Source organism: Hemiscyllium ocellatum, chromosome 14 (genome assembly GCF_020745735.1).
Source record: "Hemiscyllium ocellatum isolate sHemOce1 chromosome 14, sHemOce1.pat.X.cur, whole genome shotgun sequence".
Classification (NCBI taxonomy): Eukaryota; Metazoa; Chordata; class Chondrichthyes; order Orectolobiformes; family Hemiscylliidae; genus Hemiscyllium; species Hemiscyllium ocellatum.
The window spans coordinates 25675442-25694319 of NC_083414.1; the positions used below are offsets into that span (position 1 = coordinate 25675442).

Sequence of the window (18878 nt, forward strand, 5' to 3'; positions counted from 1 at the left end):
AGGTGAATAGTAGATGTAAGGTGAGAATGACTGCTTTTGACATCAAGGCAGCTTTTTATTGAGTTTATTTAAATTCATTTACAGGATGTGGGTATCGCTGGCTAAGCCAGCATTTATTGCCCATTCTTAATTGCCCAGAGGGCATTGTTACCACATTGCTGTGGATCTGGAGCCACATGTAGGCCAGACCAGGTAAAGAAGACCTTAATGAACCAGATGGGTTTTTCTGACCATCGATAACATTTTCATGATGATCATTAGACTCTTAATTCCAGGTTTTTGTTTGTTGAGTTCAAATTCCACCATGAGCAATGGCAGGATTTAAACCCTGATTCCCAGAACATTACCTGCGCATCTGAATTACGAGCCTAGTGATAATATTGCTAAGTTATTGCGTTCCCATAAGACAGATGTATAGGGGAGCAACACCAATTGTAGTATCCCCTCCAAATCTTGCACCATTCTGACTTGGAATAGTATCACCACTCCTGCACTATAATGCTATTCTTGCGTCATCAAAGAATAGTACAGCACAGGATCCGGCCCATCAACCCTTCAAGCCTGTGGCAACCCATTTTGTCCGTCAATATTAAAATTGTCTTCACTTACAGAATTCCTATCCCTCTATTCCCTTCCTATTCATGTATCCATCCAGGTGCATCCTAAATGGTGCTATTGTGTCTGCTTCCACCACATCCTGTGGCAATGTGTTCCAGGTACACACCACAAGTGAAAAAAACTCACCTTGCACATCTCTTGTAATTTCCCCCATTTCCTCCTCCTCACCGAACCCCACCCAAGCACCTTGAATCTGTGTCCCCTAGTAATTGACCCCTCCACCCTGGGAAAAAACCTTGTATTCTCCGTAGCATTTACAATCTTATAAAGCTCTATCAGGTCGCCCACAGCCTCCTGCATTCCGGTGAAAACAAACTCGGTCTATCAAACCTTCCTGCGTGGCTAAAGTTCCCCCTTACCAGGCAACATCCTGATAAACTTTCTCTGTACCCTTACCCTCTGGAACTTCCTTCTTATGCCTCTGGCTGTACCTACCTGCCATGGGCCACTGTGATTTAGGAACACAGCTCACCACCATCATCTCAAGAATAATTAAAGATGGACAACAAGTATCTGTCTAGCAAGTAGCATATGGCCTCTGAATGAATTTTAAAAAGGTGGAGTAACTAGAGGCTATTGGCCTGCACTGAGAAGTTAAAGGTTACATCTTTTGGATTGAGGGAAGCCATGACTTCTCTTGTGAAACAGTCAGGAACATTCCTATTACTGCCAGCCTCACAAAAGTGAAGTTTTCTCTTAGCTTCGAGAATCACTTCCACCTCTGCAGATCTAGTTCAGCTCAGGAAGAATGCCAAAGCAGCTTCCCCACTTCGTTTGGAGTTGAAACATGATTGGGTCTTTTTTGACATAGAATCATAAAATCCTTACAGTGCAGATTCAGCCACTCGAGTCTAGATCAACCCTCCGAAGAGCATCCAACCCAGACCCAGTCCCCCACACTATCCCCATGACCCCACAGTTAGCATAGCCAAACCACCTAAGCTGCACGTCCTTGGACATGCTATGGAACACTTTCACTCTTGAGGCCACTCTGTTTTATTGCCATCTATTTCATCTGCCACATCCCTCCAATGGATAAAAGTAGAAATGACATGAAAGGATTGAGGTTGAAGTGGATGTGTTAGCAGTTTGTTTTTCAGCAGCGCGCCATCTCAATTCCTGCTGGGCAAACTGGATTAATATCACTCCTATTGTAGACAATATTTTTATCAAAGCTAATGTCTCTCTTGAGATTAGGGAGGTGAGCACACTTCAGAAGGAAATTATAAGGTGGTTTTGCATGGTTCCTGTGTGGTTTTTTTTATATAGATGAGGTTCATGAATTACTGTTATCAAGATGATGTAAGACAGGTTCAACTAAAATCATATTGGATTGAACTTGAACAAAAATTGAGTAAGTGTCACTTTCTGGCATTTACAGTGTTGAAAGAGCCAAGTGTCAGTGTCAGGGAATTTCATAGAGGCTTTCTCTGGCAGCACCAGAGAGGGATAGCCTTTCACAGCACACACCGTGCAAAAGAAACACACAAAAGTTCCTGAGAGCATGTAGGGGAACGAATAACTCCTCATTGGAAATAGAACATATTTGTAAATGTCTTGCCACTTCACACCATCATACGTTGGATCTCCTGTCATGGTAGCCGCAGCTATATGAATGAAGCCATAGACACTCCTGGTTCTTGGTGCCATACCATGAGAGGCCTGTCTGAAGGAGACCTACTCTTTGCCTGACACCTCGCATTGTATAACATTGTTCAATACAGGAACAACATATTTTGGAAAGCCTTTAAACAGTTGATAACCAACTATGTTTGAAATGAGCAGAAAAGGGGAAGAATGAAACAAAAAAAAAGCTGCATTTTCTTCTGGAACTAAGGTGCTTCTTGTCTTTGGAGCAATAACAGACAATGAATGATGACTTCCACCAACTGAGATTTATTAGAAGCCTTTTTTAAAGCCTTAATTACGTCTTTTCTAGCTTGTTACACCAAACATTGGATTGTTGTATCGTGCTGAAGGTTGTGTTCCACATACTCTGTGCCATCATCTTCCTCCCCCTACTGCTCTCCCCATTGTTCAATGTCCATCACATCCCTCCCTCCCTCCTTATCCCACTCTAATGCTGTGCTCTACATGACTGGGGCGTTATAAGGTGCACACTGTCTGAATTGTGCAGCAAAGCCACAGAAGAGTGACGCAAACAACAGAACCTCCAGCTAGGAGCCCTATCCTCTCCTCCGTGATGGCTTTGGTGGAAGAATGTGCATCAAATAGGGGATTGTATAACAGATAGTGATTGCAGAGGGTTTTCCTGATCTCCCACCAGCCATCCTTGTAGGCCATTCAGCCCTTGTTTTGATGCAAGAATGAGTTCTCAAGGATATGGGAATCATAGCAGTTGCAGTGTACTTGGTGCAGACTTCTGAGATGTAATATGATGATCAGAGATGACCTGTATGTTGAATGGAAGCCTTTTTCTATTGATGAAGTCAGCCACATTATGATATAGTTAAAAATCTCTCAAAACCAGGTACTGCTCCAGCAGATTTATTTGGAACCACTAGCTTTTGGAGAGCTGCTACCTGATGAAGGAGCAGCACTCTGAAAGCTAGTGCTTCCAAATAAACCTGTTGGACAATAACCCGGTGTTGTGATTTTTAACTTTGTCCACCCCAGTCCAATACTGGCTACTCCACATTATGATATGGCATTCTCTGTATTGTGTGTACAGTTTTTGGACACAGGTCCCCAGCAACATTTACGAAGCCTATTGACCAGACTATAACACTGATGTCATCCTGGAGAAATGAGACTAATAGGCGTGATCTGTCACAAATTGCATCAGTAACAGTCTTGATACGTTTGTGAGGTTAGGATTGAGGAATCCCACACAGGGCCACAGTGGCTTCTGGGACGCAGCCAGTCACATAGAAGTTTCGTATAGCTATCACTTTAATGGTCGTCAAGATAGGATGGTCACCCACCCCTTCAGATTTCAAGACATGCTCCATCTGCTGAAGCGTCTCTTTGACAATGTTCTGGGGGGCATCCTCAATCTGCGATGACACTATGTTTCAGTCATCTGGAGAAGGTGACATTATTTTATTATTAGATTCCCTACAGTGTGGAAACAGGCCATTTATTGACAATAGACTGTAGGCCACTTGTATTTCATTTGAATCCCAAATGGATTTTCTGCTGCTTCATCTTCACGTGGACGGGGTTCAGCAGCTGTAGGATGTTTCTGCCGTTCCTGATGCATTTGTTTTTCCTCCATTTACCAAGTCTTTGTAGCATCACAACCTCTCTGATGATTTCTCTTGCTGTGGCTGGATCCATTCGTCACAGTTCCAGTGAGCCAACATGGGGATATCAGAAACCCAACATCTACTTAATAATGTGATCAGTTACTAGTTGCATCATGTATAAGTGACCATTTAATATAATCCTTTATGCAGGGGTCACAGATGCCTTTGGATGGAAGTATATGGGATACCAGCACACAGGCTTTTGACATAGTCTACCTTATTTTGACATATTCAGTCATTACGTTGAGTCAGGATGTCATGTTGTGGTTGTACAGGACATTGGGAAGACCACTTTTGGAATACTATGTACTGTTCTGGTCCCCCTTCTACAGTTGAGAGTATGCAGAAAACATTTACAAGGATGTTATCAGAACTGGAGGGTTTGAACATAGGAAGAGGCTGAATAACCTGGGCTTTTTTTGCTAGAGCATTGAAAGCTGAGTAAACATCCAGAGGTTAATAAAATCATGACGGGTGTGGGTAGTGCAAATTTAGCTCCAGACCAAAAAAACTGCAGATGCTGGCATCCAAGATAGACAAGCAGGAGGCTGGAAGAACACAACAAACCTATGGGTAGTGGAGATAGCCAAGGTTTTTTTTCCCAGAGTGGGGGAATCCAAAACTAGAGGCCATAGGTTAAAAGTGAGAAGGGAAAGATTTAAGAAGAACCTGAGGGATAACTTTTTCATGCAGAGGATGTGCACATATGGAACGATCTGCCAGATGAAGTGTTGGAGGCAGGTACAATTGCAGCATTTATAAAGCATCTGGGTAGGTATCCAAATACGAAGGGTTTAGTGGGACATGGGCAAAATTGTGACAAATGGGACTAGTCAGAGTGGAATGTCTGGTTGGCATGGATGATAAGGGTCTATTTCCGAGCTCTATGACTCTATATGCAGTAGAAGCCATGACATTTAATACAGTGGGAAATTGTAAGTCAGATTACTGATGCTTTCTGCAACAATCCCCTGACCCTGCTCAAGCGGCCAATGGACTATGTCCAAGCCCAAGTGCAGGTATTGGCTGATGCTGTTGACTGATTGTGCCAATAGCCCCTAACTGATGACCTGACTTGGAATTTAATACATGGGCTGTTGGTTGATGTATATTTGCTGTGTAAGCTGCTGGCACGTTGTATAGGTGTGACATAGACGTGGCCTGGTGCCGTACAGCAACATTTCCATCCCTTTGTCTGATCGCTGCTGACAATTACAACTACCTGTCTGTGCTACAAGGCATGGCAACACAGAAATATTGTAAGGCTGTAAGGTTCTGATTGAGGCAGCAATCTAATAAAAAGGCAAGACTGAGAACCTTTGAACACCCAAGTAAGTACAAAGCAAGTAATTGCTAAGAATGCAAGTGAAGAGCCCTGAGAGGTATTCAGCTACAGTGCATACATTGAGTGGCCCGACATGGTGTATTTGCCTGATGTCTTGGCCGGTCGAGGAGGTGTCACGGCCTGGTCTCTCGACCCCTCATGGCCGTGTCTCAGCCCGGTCTCTCAACCCCTCGTAGTGGTGTCTCGGCCTGGTCTCACCACTGCTAACGGCAACCTCTCGGCCCCTTGTGTCGGTGTCGGTGTCTCTTGTCCCCTCGTGGCAGAATTTCTCGTCCCCCCGTGTCGGTGTTTCTCGTCCCCTCATGTCGGTGCGTCTCTCGGCACCCCGTGTCAGTGCGTGTCTCTCGTCCCCTCGTGTCGGTATATCTTGATGATGTAGTATGCGTTTGAGAAAGTATTGCACTTGATGTTTTTGAAGATTGTTGGATGATGCTCTCAGGGAAATCAAAGAAGCAGATGGCCAGAAGTGCTGGGTTGTTGGGTTTTGAAGCAGGTTGCTCCCTACTGTTGCCATGGTTTTGCTAGTTTTTCTTTACAAGTGTTTTAAATGTTTATTTTCCAGCATTTATGAATTGTCCTATTTGTTCTACTAATTTTGATGTACTTTGTCTCTTTGTAGGTCCTTGATCACTTTGAAAAAGAAGGTTTCCAGTTCCTTGCTAATGTGTTCAACTCTTCTCATTCTTTCCTGGAAGATCTTACGGGACTGACCCTTCTCCATCAAGAGACACAAGCTGCTGAGGTAAGTGCTTTAGTTATCCTGTTCCTGCACTATTGCTTCTACACGTGGAGAGCTATCGTTTTTCCAACCTATTTAGTAAATTGTATAATTCAGAATAAAAAGCGAAAGGTCCCAATTCATGTTATCTGTGGTTTTTTTTGGAAAATTTTTGATTTTTCTCAAAGTTCACACTGCTTAAGAACTACTTTCAATCAGACAAACCCATTTTTGTAAACTGTTCCAAAATGATAATTTAGAAAACTTAATTTGACATTTGTAATGACAGAAGTTGAAGACCAGGTCACCGTGACAGCTGTGTTCTTTGATCAGTCATGCCAGGTGACACTTGCAATACTTTTTATTGCATGTTATGGCAGAAATGCTGAACGTGGAAGATTTTGTTTAGGATTAGAATTTATTAGCTAGTACAGCAAAGTTCTCAAGTGTTCATTATTGCAAATACCATGTTAGTAAAAGTTAGGACAGAGTTTATCTTTTCAGAGTCGGTAGTCTTTATACAGCGTCCCATCTTCTGAGGATCAGTGCCCAGAACGTTCCTGAGAGAAGGAGAAATGTTTTGAGGTATCAGCTGTCGACTCTTGTGCCAATAGGTGAGAGAGTGTATTCTGGATAAATTACGGAAAGACCCTGCAACAATGTACCTTGCTGAGTATGATAGGTAAAAACAAATACTGCAGATGCTGGAAACCAGATTTTGGATTAGTGGTGCTGGAAGAGCACAGCAGTTCAGGCAGCATCCAGCAAAATCGACGTTTCGGGTAAAAGCCCTTCATCAGGAATAAAGGCAGAGAGCCTGAAGCGTGGAGAGATGAGCTAGAGGAGGGTGGGGAGAAAGTAGCATGGAGTACAATAGTTGAGTGGGGGAGGGGATGAAGGTGATAGGTCAGGGAGGAGGGTGGAGTGGATAGGTGGAAAAGAAGATAGGCAGGTAGGACAAGTCATGGGGACAGTGCTGAGCTGGAAGTTTGGAACTGGGGTGAGGTGGGGGAAGGGAAAATGAGGAAACTGTTGAAGTCCACATTGATGCCCTGGGGTTGAAGTATTCCGAGGCAGAAGATGAGGCGTTCTTCCTCCAGGCGTCTGGTGGTGAGGGAGTGGCGGTGAAGGAGGCCCAGGATCTCCATGTTCTCGGCAGAGTGGGAGGGGGAGTTGAAATGGTGGACCACAGGACGATGTGGTTGATTGGTGCGGGTGTCCCGGAGATGTTCCCTAAAGCGCTCTCCTCGGAGGCGTCCAGTCTTTCCAATGTAGAGGAGACTGAATCGGGAGCAATGGATGCAATAAATGATATTAGTGAATGTGCAGGTAAAACTTTGAAGGATGTGGAAGGCTCCTTTGGGACCTTGGATAGAGGTGAGGGAGGAAGTGTGGGCGCAGGTTTTGCAGTTCCTGCGGTAGCAGGGGAAAGTGCCAGGATGGGAGGGTGGGTTGTAGGGGGGTGTGGACCTGACCAGGTAGTCACGGAGGGAACGGTCTTTGCGGAAGGCGGAAAGGGGTGGGGAAGGAAATATACCCCTAGTGGTGGGGTCTCTTTGGAGGTGGCAGAAATGTCGGCGGATGATTTGGGTTATGCGAAGATTGATAGGGTGGAAGGTGAGCACGAGGGGCGTTCTGTCCTTGTTATGGTTGGAGGGGTGGGGTCTGAGGGCAGAGGTGCGGGATGTGGACGAACTGCGTTGGAGGGCATCTTTAACCATGTGGGAAGGGAAATTGCGATCTCTAAAGAAGGAGTCCATCTGGTGTGTTCTTTGGTGGAACTGGTCCTCCTGAGAGCAGATACGGCAGAGGCAGAGGAATTGGGAATACGGGATGGCATTTTTGCAAGAGGTAGGGTGGGAAGAGGTGAAATCAGGTAGCTGTGGGAGTCGGTGGGTTTGTAAAAAAATGTCATTGTCGAGTCGGTCATCATTAATGGAGATAGAGAGGTCCAGGAAGGGGAGGGAGGTGTCATTGATGGTCCAGGTAAATTTAAGGTCAGGGTGGAATGTGTTGGTGAAGTTGATGAATTGCTCAACCTCCTCGTGGGAGCACGAGGTGGCACCAATGCAGTCATCAATGTAGCGGAAGAAGAGGTGGGGAGTGGTGCCGGTGTAATTACGGAAGATCGACTGTTCTATGTATCCAACAAAGAGACAGACATAGCTGAGGCCCATACGTGTGCCCATGGCTACCCTTATGGTCTGGAGGAAGTGGGAGAATTCGAAGGAGAAATTGTTAGGGGTGAGGACCAGTTCGACCAAACGAAAGAGTGTGTTAGTGGAAGGGTACTGTTGGGGACATCTAGAGAGGAAAAAACGGAGGGCTTGGAGGCCCTGGTCATGGCGGATGGAGGTGTACAGGGATTGGATATACATGGTGAAGATGAGGCGTTGGGGGCCGGGGAAACGGAAGTCTTGGAGGAGGTGGAGGGCGTGGGTGATGTCTCAAACGTATGTGGGGAGTTCCTGGACTAGGGGGAATAGGACAGTTTCAAGGAAGGTAAAGATGAGTTCAGTGGGGCAGAAGCATGATGAGACAGTGGTTCGGCCAGGGTGGTTAGGCTTGTAGATCTTGGGAAGGAGGTAGAACCAGGCAGTGCGGGGTTCCCGGACTATGAGGTTGGAAGCTGTGGGTGGGAGATCTCCTGAGGTGATGAGGTTCTGTACGGTCTGGGAGATGATGGTTGGGGGGTGGGGTCATGGTCGAGGGGGCAGTAGGAAGAGGTGTCCTCGAGTTGGCATTTGGCTTCAGTGGTGTAGAGGTCAGTGCGCCAGACTACCACGGCGCCCCCTTTATCTGCTCATTTGATGATGCAGTTGGGATTGGAGTAGAGGAATTGGAGGGCTGCGCGTTGTGAGGGTGAGAGGTTGGAGTGGGGGAGAGGGGTAGACAGGTTGAGGCGGTTAACATCCCGGCGGCAGTTGGAAATGAAGAGGTCGAGGGCAGGTAATAGGCAAGCGCAGGGTGTCCAGGTGGATGCAGTGTGTTGGAGATGGGCGAAGGGGTCCTCAGAAGGTGGACGGGAGTCCTGATTGTGAAAGTAAGCTCGGAGGCGGAGGCAGCGGAAGAATTGTTCGACGTCACGGCGTGTATTAAATTCATTGATGCGTGGACGGAGGGGGATGAAGGTGAGTCCTTTGCTGAGGACTGATCGTTCGTCCTCGGTAAGGGGAAGGTCTGGAGGGATGGTGAAAACTCGACAGGGCTGAGAGCTGGGATCTGGTGTAGGTGTAGAGCTGGGAGTGGGGGCGGAGCCAGTAACTGGAGTGGGTGTGATGGTGGGGTGAATGGGGATGGAGTCATGAGCAGGGGTGGTGCTCCCCTCAGGGTTCTGGGGGCCGGGAATGGTGACAGTGGGGAGCGTGTCAGCAGAATGCAGGTGAGTGGCGTTGGTGGGGGCAGAAGTGGTGGCAGACACGGCAGTAGGGGTGGCGGAAGTCACTGAGCGTGTGACATCAGCGATGATGTGAGGGGTGGAAGTGATGTCACGTGTGATGTATGAGTATTTGTGAGAGGCGAAAGTGGTTGTAGGAGTGGCCATGATGGGGGCAGAAGTGACATCATCAATCAGCGTGGGGGTGAGTAGGAAATGATCTATTTGTATCAATCTGTTTAAATCTGTGTGCATGGTGTAGTGAGAAGGTTGGAGGGGTGAGAAATGTGAATGGAGGTGAAAAAGATGAATGGCAGATGGGAGGACTAAGATATAAGGGAAAATGTGTGAATTCAAGGTTTGGAGACTAAAGTGGACTGTGTATGGGTGGAGAGGAGTGAGGCAATGAGAAGGAGCCTAATAATGCAGTGGTAGAATGCAGACCACAGGTTAAATGTTGTTAGAGTCAGCTTGTCTCCTATGTTACTGTTAGACTTCATGTAATAAGTAACATCATCTTCTTTAAAAGATTTTTTTTAAACTTACAAGTTAGAACTGCTCACTAAGCTAGGCTGACTTACTACTCTCTAAGCTACATCTGGTTTTAATTGAATTCTAGAGAAGCAATTTATGTATTTTCGACAAATGTTAGAGGCTGGTTCACAGCTTCATCAAATTTCAGAAGACTGGTATAACTTGAGCTGTGCCATACATCACTGGGGCCAGAATAAGACTTTTGGGAAAGAGCCCTTTTTTTTTGATATGATGTCGCAACATTAGTTGTACAATCTGTGATGCAATAGAGTTGCTAAATACCTGCTAAAACTTCAATAAAGCTGCAGTTCATCAAGCATTTTCATACCATATGTACATACAGTCCCATATGCCGTGTGTTTCCGTTTTTCATTGTGCCGCTTCCTGTGTATGCTCACTTTAGTGAGGAGGATAGTAAACTAATGCCAGAAAAAGTTTTAACTTTTACATGCTTTGCCAACCTTTTAATAAAAATTCCTGTCAGTTTACAGCTTACAGGGGATGATGAGCCTCCACCACTCCCACCTGGGAGCTTGTCTAGATTTATAGGCGAGGGCTGGTTTGGGTAAAGGGATTAAAGACAGTGAACATTCAACTCTAAGTAGTAATGTACTTGGGTCACTAATACTTAAGGGTTTTTGATCTGTTGAGCTCTTTTTGATTTGATTCAACCCAGATTAAACCATTATCGAGGCAGAAGTCATGTGAGAACTCCAGGTCTTTGTTCGATGCTTTTCAATTGATTGCTACCCTGATGTTACTTCATGTTCCACTTGTCACTAGCAAAATGAACTAAAATTGCAAAGATGTGCTGAAGTCAGTTGCACATTTCAGATGCTTCATCAGTCGTGGTCATATGAGTATTGCTATGTATCAGTTGCTCTGAATATCAGAAACCTTTAATCATAATTTGCGGTTGTAGGGCAGCAAGTGTTTAGACTTGCATTTTCCCAATAAATTATGATGTATTTTGTGCTACAGTTGTTGAAACCTCAAGCAAATAGTGACACAACTAGGAAAAACTGGGAATTTGGTACCTGACTAATCAGGACAAGCAACTGTTTGTCTCCTTAACCAATTAGATTGAGGGACTGTAAGATTAACCATGTAGAGACTGCAAAGGAAGTGAAAGCAATTCCACACCAAGTGCAAAAATGAGTAACAAAATGCTGGGAACATTGATGTAAAGGAACAAAAGAAAGAGAAATGAATTTTAAAATATATCTATAAAATCTGTAACAATTCTGAAGGAATGAGACTCTGCATTCAAAATAGCTATCTTTGAGGAACAACAATGTTGTTTTGCAATAATTAATGCTTAGCATGTATTTTTTGTTTAAAGTGGTACTCTGCACTAAAATCAAGAAGTTTGAAACTACAGGAATTTTAGTTCATCTATAGTGCACAAGTATGGGAAGTTTCATTTCAGACAGAAACATGGTGTTTTGATAAAAGCTACCTGCACAACAGTGCATCTCCGACAGAAAGTTTTGGAATTCCATGCTAAGAAAGAGTGTTTCTTTATCTGAAGTTGCAGGAGCATTTTCACTTGTACATCGTGAGCAGTATTTACCTCTCCATTGATTTTGTCAGCAGGTTATGGCCAAATGTATTTTTCTTATGGCACCCACCATATACACTTCTAATTCAAATAGGAACCCAAGGATCTGTAGTTTTACATTAATACCAGTATTAGTGCAAAACCAGTCTTAAAAAGACTCTTCTCATGCATAGCATGATTTCATTGTTATTTGTACTTAATAATTGTTGAATTACACTCAGAAATTCCTGGAGAAACTCAAAAGATCTGGCAGCATCTGTGGCAAGAGAAACAGAGTTAATGTTTCAAGTCCCATGACATCTCTTTAGAATAGCCAAAGTTCCAGAGAGTAGTCAATTCGACCTTGTTCCACTCGCCACTGATGATGCCAGACCTTCTGAGTTTCTCCAGCATTTTCTGTTTGTATTTCAGAGCTCCAGCATCTGAAGTATTTTGTCATTATTTTCGTAGAATTATCCCTGATGTTCTGCATTTTGGAATGATTTGCGATTCACCTACAAATTTTATTTTCTGCTCAAGACATGTTACTGAACAATCTTGTTTTTTTTCATATATTGCACAATGCAAATGTTTAGACATCACTTGGCAAGCTTAATTCTGTTGCTCAAAGGGGTTTCATTTTAATAACGGAGGCATGAAACGGTACAATACGTGCTTGATTAATAATGAGCAGTTGTAGTGTAAATGGGGCCCTGTAGGTTTTCTGTTGTCTAGAGACGAGTTGTTCATTGCAGTTAAATTATAACCAGATGTAACTTTCCAGAAGTTTAACAGTTTGTCTTTTTTCCCTTTTGTACTAAGGTGCCATTTGTATATTTAAGGTAATTGTAACATATTCAAACAGCTAAGCATGTGATTCATGGAAAGTATTAGATTGATTCTTTCACATAATGGATGTAATTTCCCTACCAACGGATAAATAGAAATTTGAGACTTTATGCTCCTGACAAAAGCTGAAGTCAGTTTGTTTAATTTGAGTCTGTTTTGTGTTTCATTGGTTTCAGCTTTGTATTGAAAGCCCCAAACTTGGTGCATTCAGTGCATTATTTCGAGGCATTAGAAAGGTTGCATTTTATTTCTTTGAAATCATATTTATAATTTATATTGCTGCATCATTAACAAAATTTGGAATAGTGATTTTATTGCATTTTAATTCATTAGAATTGTGTTTTACACTAGCCATGAGTTGTAAACTACTTGTTGCTTTCTGGTATTTAGTTGGTAACCTATTTGAAGTTTTTTTTTCCCTAAAATGCTGCTGTGATGGAAGCTGCGTATCGTTGGACTGAATATTCCGGAACAGTTCCATAGTGACATCTTGGTTGCCTTGACAACATTTTCACTGTATTAAGATTTCTATTATGACTGAGCCAATGTTGGGTTTTCTAACTGAAAAAGCCTTGTTCAACCAGAATTAATTAAAATTTGAATACTCTTTAAGTACAGTAAAATACAGTTTCTAATTTTACCAGAACATTTACATGCAAAATTATGTTGGACGTTTTCACTCGGCTAGTTATGCCGTTCAAAATTTACAGACCTTCTCTTTTGCATTTGAATTCAAATATATAATTGCTGACCTCCCAGCGTACAGCCATTGTTTTGTTTTCATCGCCTAAGCTTGGTAAAATAATTGCTTTGAGCTAGTTTGATGAAAAGATTATGCTGTATTTGGTATTCAGATTTCTGAATGTGACATGAAAGTGACTGTTACTTCATCAAAGAAGTGGAGGTTTGATGCTTTCCTGTGGCTCTTGAGTTGGTTGATGCACATTCTGTATAAATACCATTGAGCCAAAGCACTATCCATTCTCCCTGATAGTTTAAGTGGCCCAAACATCCAGGGAGTGGTCATTCTCATTGAGTAATCATTGTCACTTTTCAGTGACTCATCAAATTTACATCTATTGTGTAAAGAGAGCTTCATTAACATAATCTGTAACTGCATGCAGGAGTATATTTTAGATATTATACTTGCAATAGACAATCTACTAATTTTACTTCAGCAGAATCAGTTTTTTTGTGTTGCCATTGTACTGAATATTCATTTATTTTTAGGGGTGCGAACTCCCGTTTCCCTGTACCTACTTGCATAACACCTGGGATTGGGATGTCATAATAGTGTTCTCTTGTGACCTGAACTGGATAATTGTGCCTTTTTCATAATAGCAGATCAAATAAGCACTTTGTTAAGCACAACCATGTATGAACGATTAATTCAATTACGCAACTAAGCTCTGAATAATAATATACATTAAAAATGTGCCCCAGGTCAAATATAGGCAAGGAAATGTCTAGCTAATTACCACCTAGTACCTTTTCTCAGTACTCCTCCACATTGAAAACCATCGGGAAGAAATGCTGAGATTACCATGCGGACAGAATATACTCTGACTGGGAGACATTTAATGTCCATCACCTCGCAGAATCCAGGAGTTGGTTGAAAACAGCAAAATACTGCAAATGCTAAAGCTCTGAAATACAAACAGAAAATGCTGGAGAAATTCAGAAGGTCTGGCATCATCTGCCTCTGTAATATTCCACTCATCCAGCAGAGCAAGCTTCCTCTCAGGCTTCTTCCTACCTTATTCCTTAACACACATCTTTCATTAATTTTGCTCATACCTTGATTCATTGTTTCTCCAAGATTGTCTTGTCTACACGCTGTATTTGCTCCCTTGACCCTATTCCCATTAAACAGCTAACCATGCTACTTCCCCCTGGTCCTTGGTTTGGCCAATATTGTTGCTGTTTCCCGTAAGTATAGGAATACTAAAGGGCATGGTTTTTGGCCAGATCTAAACATTGGTCCTCAGCCACCAATTCCATCTTACTCCCTGGCAACAAGCTGAGACTAAACCAGCCTGTTCACAAGCTTAATGTCCTATTTGCCACCAGATTGAATTTTTAACTGCATATTTGTGACTTCACTGAGGCCTATTTCTACCACTGACATTGCCCAATTTACTCTTGTCTGGGCTCTCGTTCATGGAGAAAGTGAGGACTGCAGATGCTGGGGATTAGAGTCGAGAGTGGTGCTGGAAAAGCACATTAGGTCAGGCAATATCAGAGAAGCAGCAAAATCTACATTTCGGGCAAAAGCCCTTCATCAAGAATGTCACTCCTGATGAAGGGAAATTGCCCAACACGAGCTGTGCTTTTCCAGCACTGTGCTCTTGACTCTGAGCTCTCATTCATGTCTTTGCAGCACACACCTTGCCAGTCTGCCACATTTTACACTCTGTAAGCTTGAGATCATACAAACATCTGCTCGTGTCAAAAGTTAAGATTAGACATCAGGATGAAGGGCTCCTGCCCGAAACATTGGTTTTCCTGCTCCTCGGATGCTGCCTGATCTGCTGTGCTTTTCCAGCACTACTCTCCAATCTTGACTCTGATCTCCAGCATTTGCAGTCTTCACTTTCGTCTGCTCGTGTCATAAGTCATATTAAGTGCACATAAGTGTTTGTAATGTTCTTCAGCCAGCTGTGCCAAGTTGATCATCTCCTAAGACATCCACTTTTGTTTTCAGCTATTATTCACATATAATGTCAAGGAATTTGTGCATAGCCTTGCTACAGCAAAGGCTGTGTCCTGACAGCATGCTGGCCAAACTGTTAATAGTTTGTACTTTAGAATGTGCTTTACCTGTAGCCAAGTTATCCCAGTGCAGCTACCATGAACTGTTATTAATGAAAAGTGAAGAGTGATCCAAATGTGAGCAAAGTAATGGAAGTTTTATCTAATTGTGCTATCGAGAGCAACTGACTCACCAATGATCGACTTAGCAGATTTATGTTTGCATTCTGTCTCACCAGACCTCATTACAAGTGTCCTTTCCCAACAATCTTTAACTGCTTCATTAACAGCCTTTTCTCCACTATAATGTTAAGGATGTTCTCTGATGTTTGTGCAGTATTCATCCATTCATAATTCTCAACTCCATGAAGCAAGGTGTAGCTACACTCAATAAGACTTAGACACCATTCAACACCCTGAACAATTTCTCCTTCAAATCCTTCCACTTCCTCCAGATGAAAGGGGTAGTCATGGGCACCCGCATGGTCCTAGCTATGCATGTCTCTTTGTCGGCTACGTAGAACATTCCATCTTCCGGAGTTAAACCGGCACCACACAGCTTTTCCTCCGCTAAATTGATGACTGCATCGGCACCACCTCGTGCTCCCATTAGGAGGTCGAGAAGTTCACCAACACATTCTACCCCAACCTTAAATTCACCTGGACCATCTCTGACACCTCCCTCCCCTTCCTGGACCTCTCCATCTCCATCAACGATGACTGACTCAGCACAGACTTTTTTTTTACAAACCACCGACTCCCACAGCTACCTGGATTACACCTTCTCCCACCCTACCTCCTGCAAAAATGCTATCCCGTATTCCCAATTCCTTCACCTCCGCCGCATCTGCTCCCAGGAGGACCAGTTCCACCACAGAACACACCAGGTGGCCTCCTTTTATAAAGACCGCAATTTCCTCTCCCACATAATTGAAGATGCCCTCCAACGCATCTCATCCATGTCTCGCACCTCCGCCCTCGAACCTCATTCCTCCAAGTGCAACACAGACAGAACCCCCCGGCCCTCACCTTCTACCCCACCAACCTCTGCATAAATCGCATCCTCCACTGACATTTCCACCACCTTCAAATGGACCCCATCAGGAATATATTTTCCACCCCACCCCATCCGCTTTCCACAAAGACCGTTCCCTTTGCGACTACCTGGTCAGGTCCACGCCCCCTATCAACCCACCCTCCCTTCCTGGCACCTTCCCCTTCCACCACAGGAATTGCAAAACCTGCACCCACACCTTCCCCCTCACCTCCGTCCAAGGCCCCAAAGCAGCCTTCCACATCATCAATGACTTTCACACGTCATTTATTGTATCTGTTGCTCCCTATGCGGTCTCCTCTACATTGGGGAGACTGGACACCTTCTCGGAGAGCACTTCAGGGAACATCTTTGGGACACCCGCACCAATCAACCCCATCGCCTCATGCCTGAAAGTTTCAACTCCCCCTCCCAATCTGCCGAAGACATGCAGGTCCTGGGCCGCCTCCATCACCACTCCCTCACCACCTGACGCCTGGAGAAAGAGCGCCTCATCTTCTGCCTCGGGACCCCAGGGCATCAATGTGGACTCCACCAGTTTCCTCATTTCCCCACCTTACCCCAGTTCCAACCTTCCTGCTCAGCACTGTCCCCCATAACCTGTCCCACCTGTCAATTTTCCATCCCACCTATCCATTACACCCTCCTCTCCAACCTGTCACTTCATTCCCACTTCCATCCACCTATTGCTACATTTTCTCCAACCCCCCTTCTATTTATCTCTCCACCCCCAAGGCCCGCCCTCATTCCTGATGAAGGGCTCCTGCCCGAAACATCAATTCTCCTGCTCCTCGGATGTAGCATGACCTGCTGTGCTTTTCCAGCACCACACACTCTCGACTCTGATCTCCAGCATCTGCAGTCCTCACTTTCTCCTTAGACACCATTCAGTCTTGTGCAGTCTAAATGACAACTGGCAATCAGATGATGCAAGTGCCAGGCAATGACTGACTCCAACAAGACAAAGTCTTAACCATGTCCACATTGAATTTCATCAACACAGGTTGGCAAAAATGCTTGAATTGTTTTTAATCTCTCATGGGATGTGGGTATTGCTGGCTGGCCAGCATTTAATGCCCGTCCCTGGTTGCCCTCAAAAGTGGTGGTGAGTTGCCTTCTTGAACGGCTGCAATCCATGTGCTGTAGATAGATCCACAATGTCATGAGAGAAGAAATTCCTGGATTATGCCCCAATTACAATGAAGGAATGTCGATGTATTTCCAAAATGCAGCTTATTAACATCTTGTATATCAATCATCTCTGACGTTATTTTCTAAATTTGAACTAATGTAGAGTATTTTAAACAACTCTTTTTCAAACTGTTCTATGCAGAGCAGTCATAATATCCTGGAACATGATAGTTGTAATCTACAATTCTATTTAGAAAGTGATCTAATATAATCAGTTAAGGTATTTTCCTCTACTGGTTCAATTATGTTGTCATTATCTGTGCACTATTTATGTCTGTAGCTTGTCATTGCCTTTTCTCTTAGTACGTCCAGAATCTGATGCGAGGTTCTTAGTTCGGACATATGCATTTTATGTTATAGTATGGTGCAGATGACTTCATTTCTTACAATAGTACAGAGATGGTGATGCTTCTGTCTATCAGGGCATCTATTAATAAAACCTAAAAAGGGGTATTCCGGGTAACATTTGCTTTATAGTTATAAATGTCTGCTAAGTGTGGGTGTCAGCATCCTAAGGATTAGAAATGTGCAAACCATAAAAATATTTAAAGTCTTGTGCAGTAAACCTTAGTTTTAAAAGCTGGTGTGTACAAATTTAATGTACTATTAGTATAATTTCTGGTTAATCGCTATTCCATTTAAGAATAAAATTACTTCATGCTCTTGCATCTAGCAGCTGGACAGAGAGACTACCGTGGTCATTTAAAATTAGAAAGGAAATGCTTTGTAATCACTGTGTCTGGTGGCTGAGCCATGGCAGTAGGGTACTCTCACATTTCTCTCAAATATAGCATACTGAATAATTCATTAGGTATGTACACTATGAGCCTCTCATTCCTCCTTGCATACACTGTTACAGCCAGCAGGCACTGCTGGCTCAGCTGACTTCATCAGTGCTGCAGACTTTTGAACTGTGAGGTGATTCATTCATGAATTAGTGAAATATTTGTGCTGGCATTCCACAGTTTTCAACTCCCAATGTATGTACTTTCCTGGTTATAAATCATTTGAGCCTTGGGTTCATAACATCAATTTTTAACAAAAAACAGTGCAAGGTACTTTGTGATCATTGTTGGGTTAGATTATTTTGTAATGTCGAGGTATCAGGTTTCAGAGCGAAACTAGGTATAGTACAAACACTGAAGGGGACAGGTGTGAGTTATTGAGTAACCCAAAACATTGTCATTTGCATTTTGGCTTGAAATGACATTGAACTTAATCTTAAACTGTATGAGTATTAACATTGTTGAGCAACATTTAAAAAGTATTATGTAGTATTTTTGTTACTTCAGAATGCTAAATTCTCTAAAATGAAGTGTTTTGCTATGCATATCCTTTTAAATACTGATGGATCTCCCATGATAATTGCAATGGGACGTGGACTGGGGCTAATAGAATGCAGGCAGCTGAATGTTGGAAGCAAATTTGACCAAAGGAGCAGAACAATTCAATGAAGTGTGAGCTGGAAAAGTTAAAAGTTCTGCTTTTAACTAATAGCAGCAAAGTCTGTGGAAGTTGAAGTTGTTGATGTTCCAGGGATGAGGATGATTGAAGTAGCAGAGTCTGTCTCGTACACTGTATGCACGGGTAGAAAATATAAAATGGGGCAGTAAGTGCTGGAAGTACACATTAG

The 18878-nt window shown here is 43.4% G+C and overlaps 1 protein-coding gene across 2 annotated transcripts in view; it reads left to right on the forward strand.

Moving 5' to 3' along the window:
• The window catches only part of atg7 (ATG7 autophagy related 7 homolog (S. cerevisiae)), a 137801-nt gene that overhangs the window by 65379 nt on the left and 53544 nt on the right, over positions 1-18878 (forward strand). For both annotated transcript variants that reach the window (XM_060835145.1, XM_060835146.1), the window contains one exon: positions 5852-5974. In XM_060835145.1, the coding sequence (XP_060691128.1) occupies positions 5852-5974 (123 nt within the window). The remainder of the gene's footprint in view (positions 1-5851; positions 5975-18878) is intronic.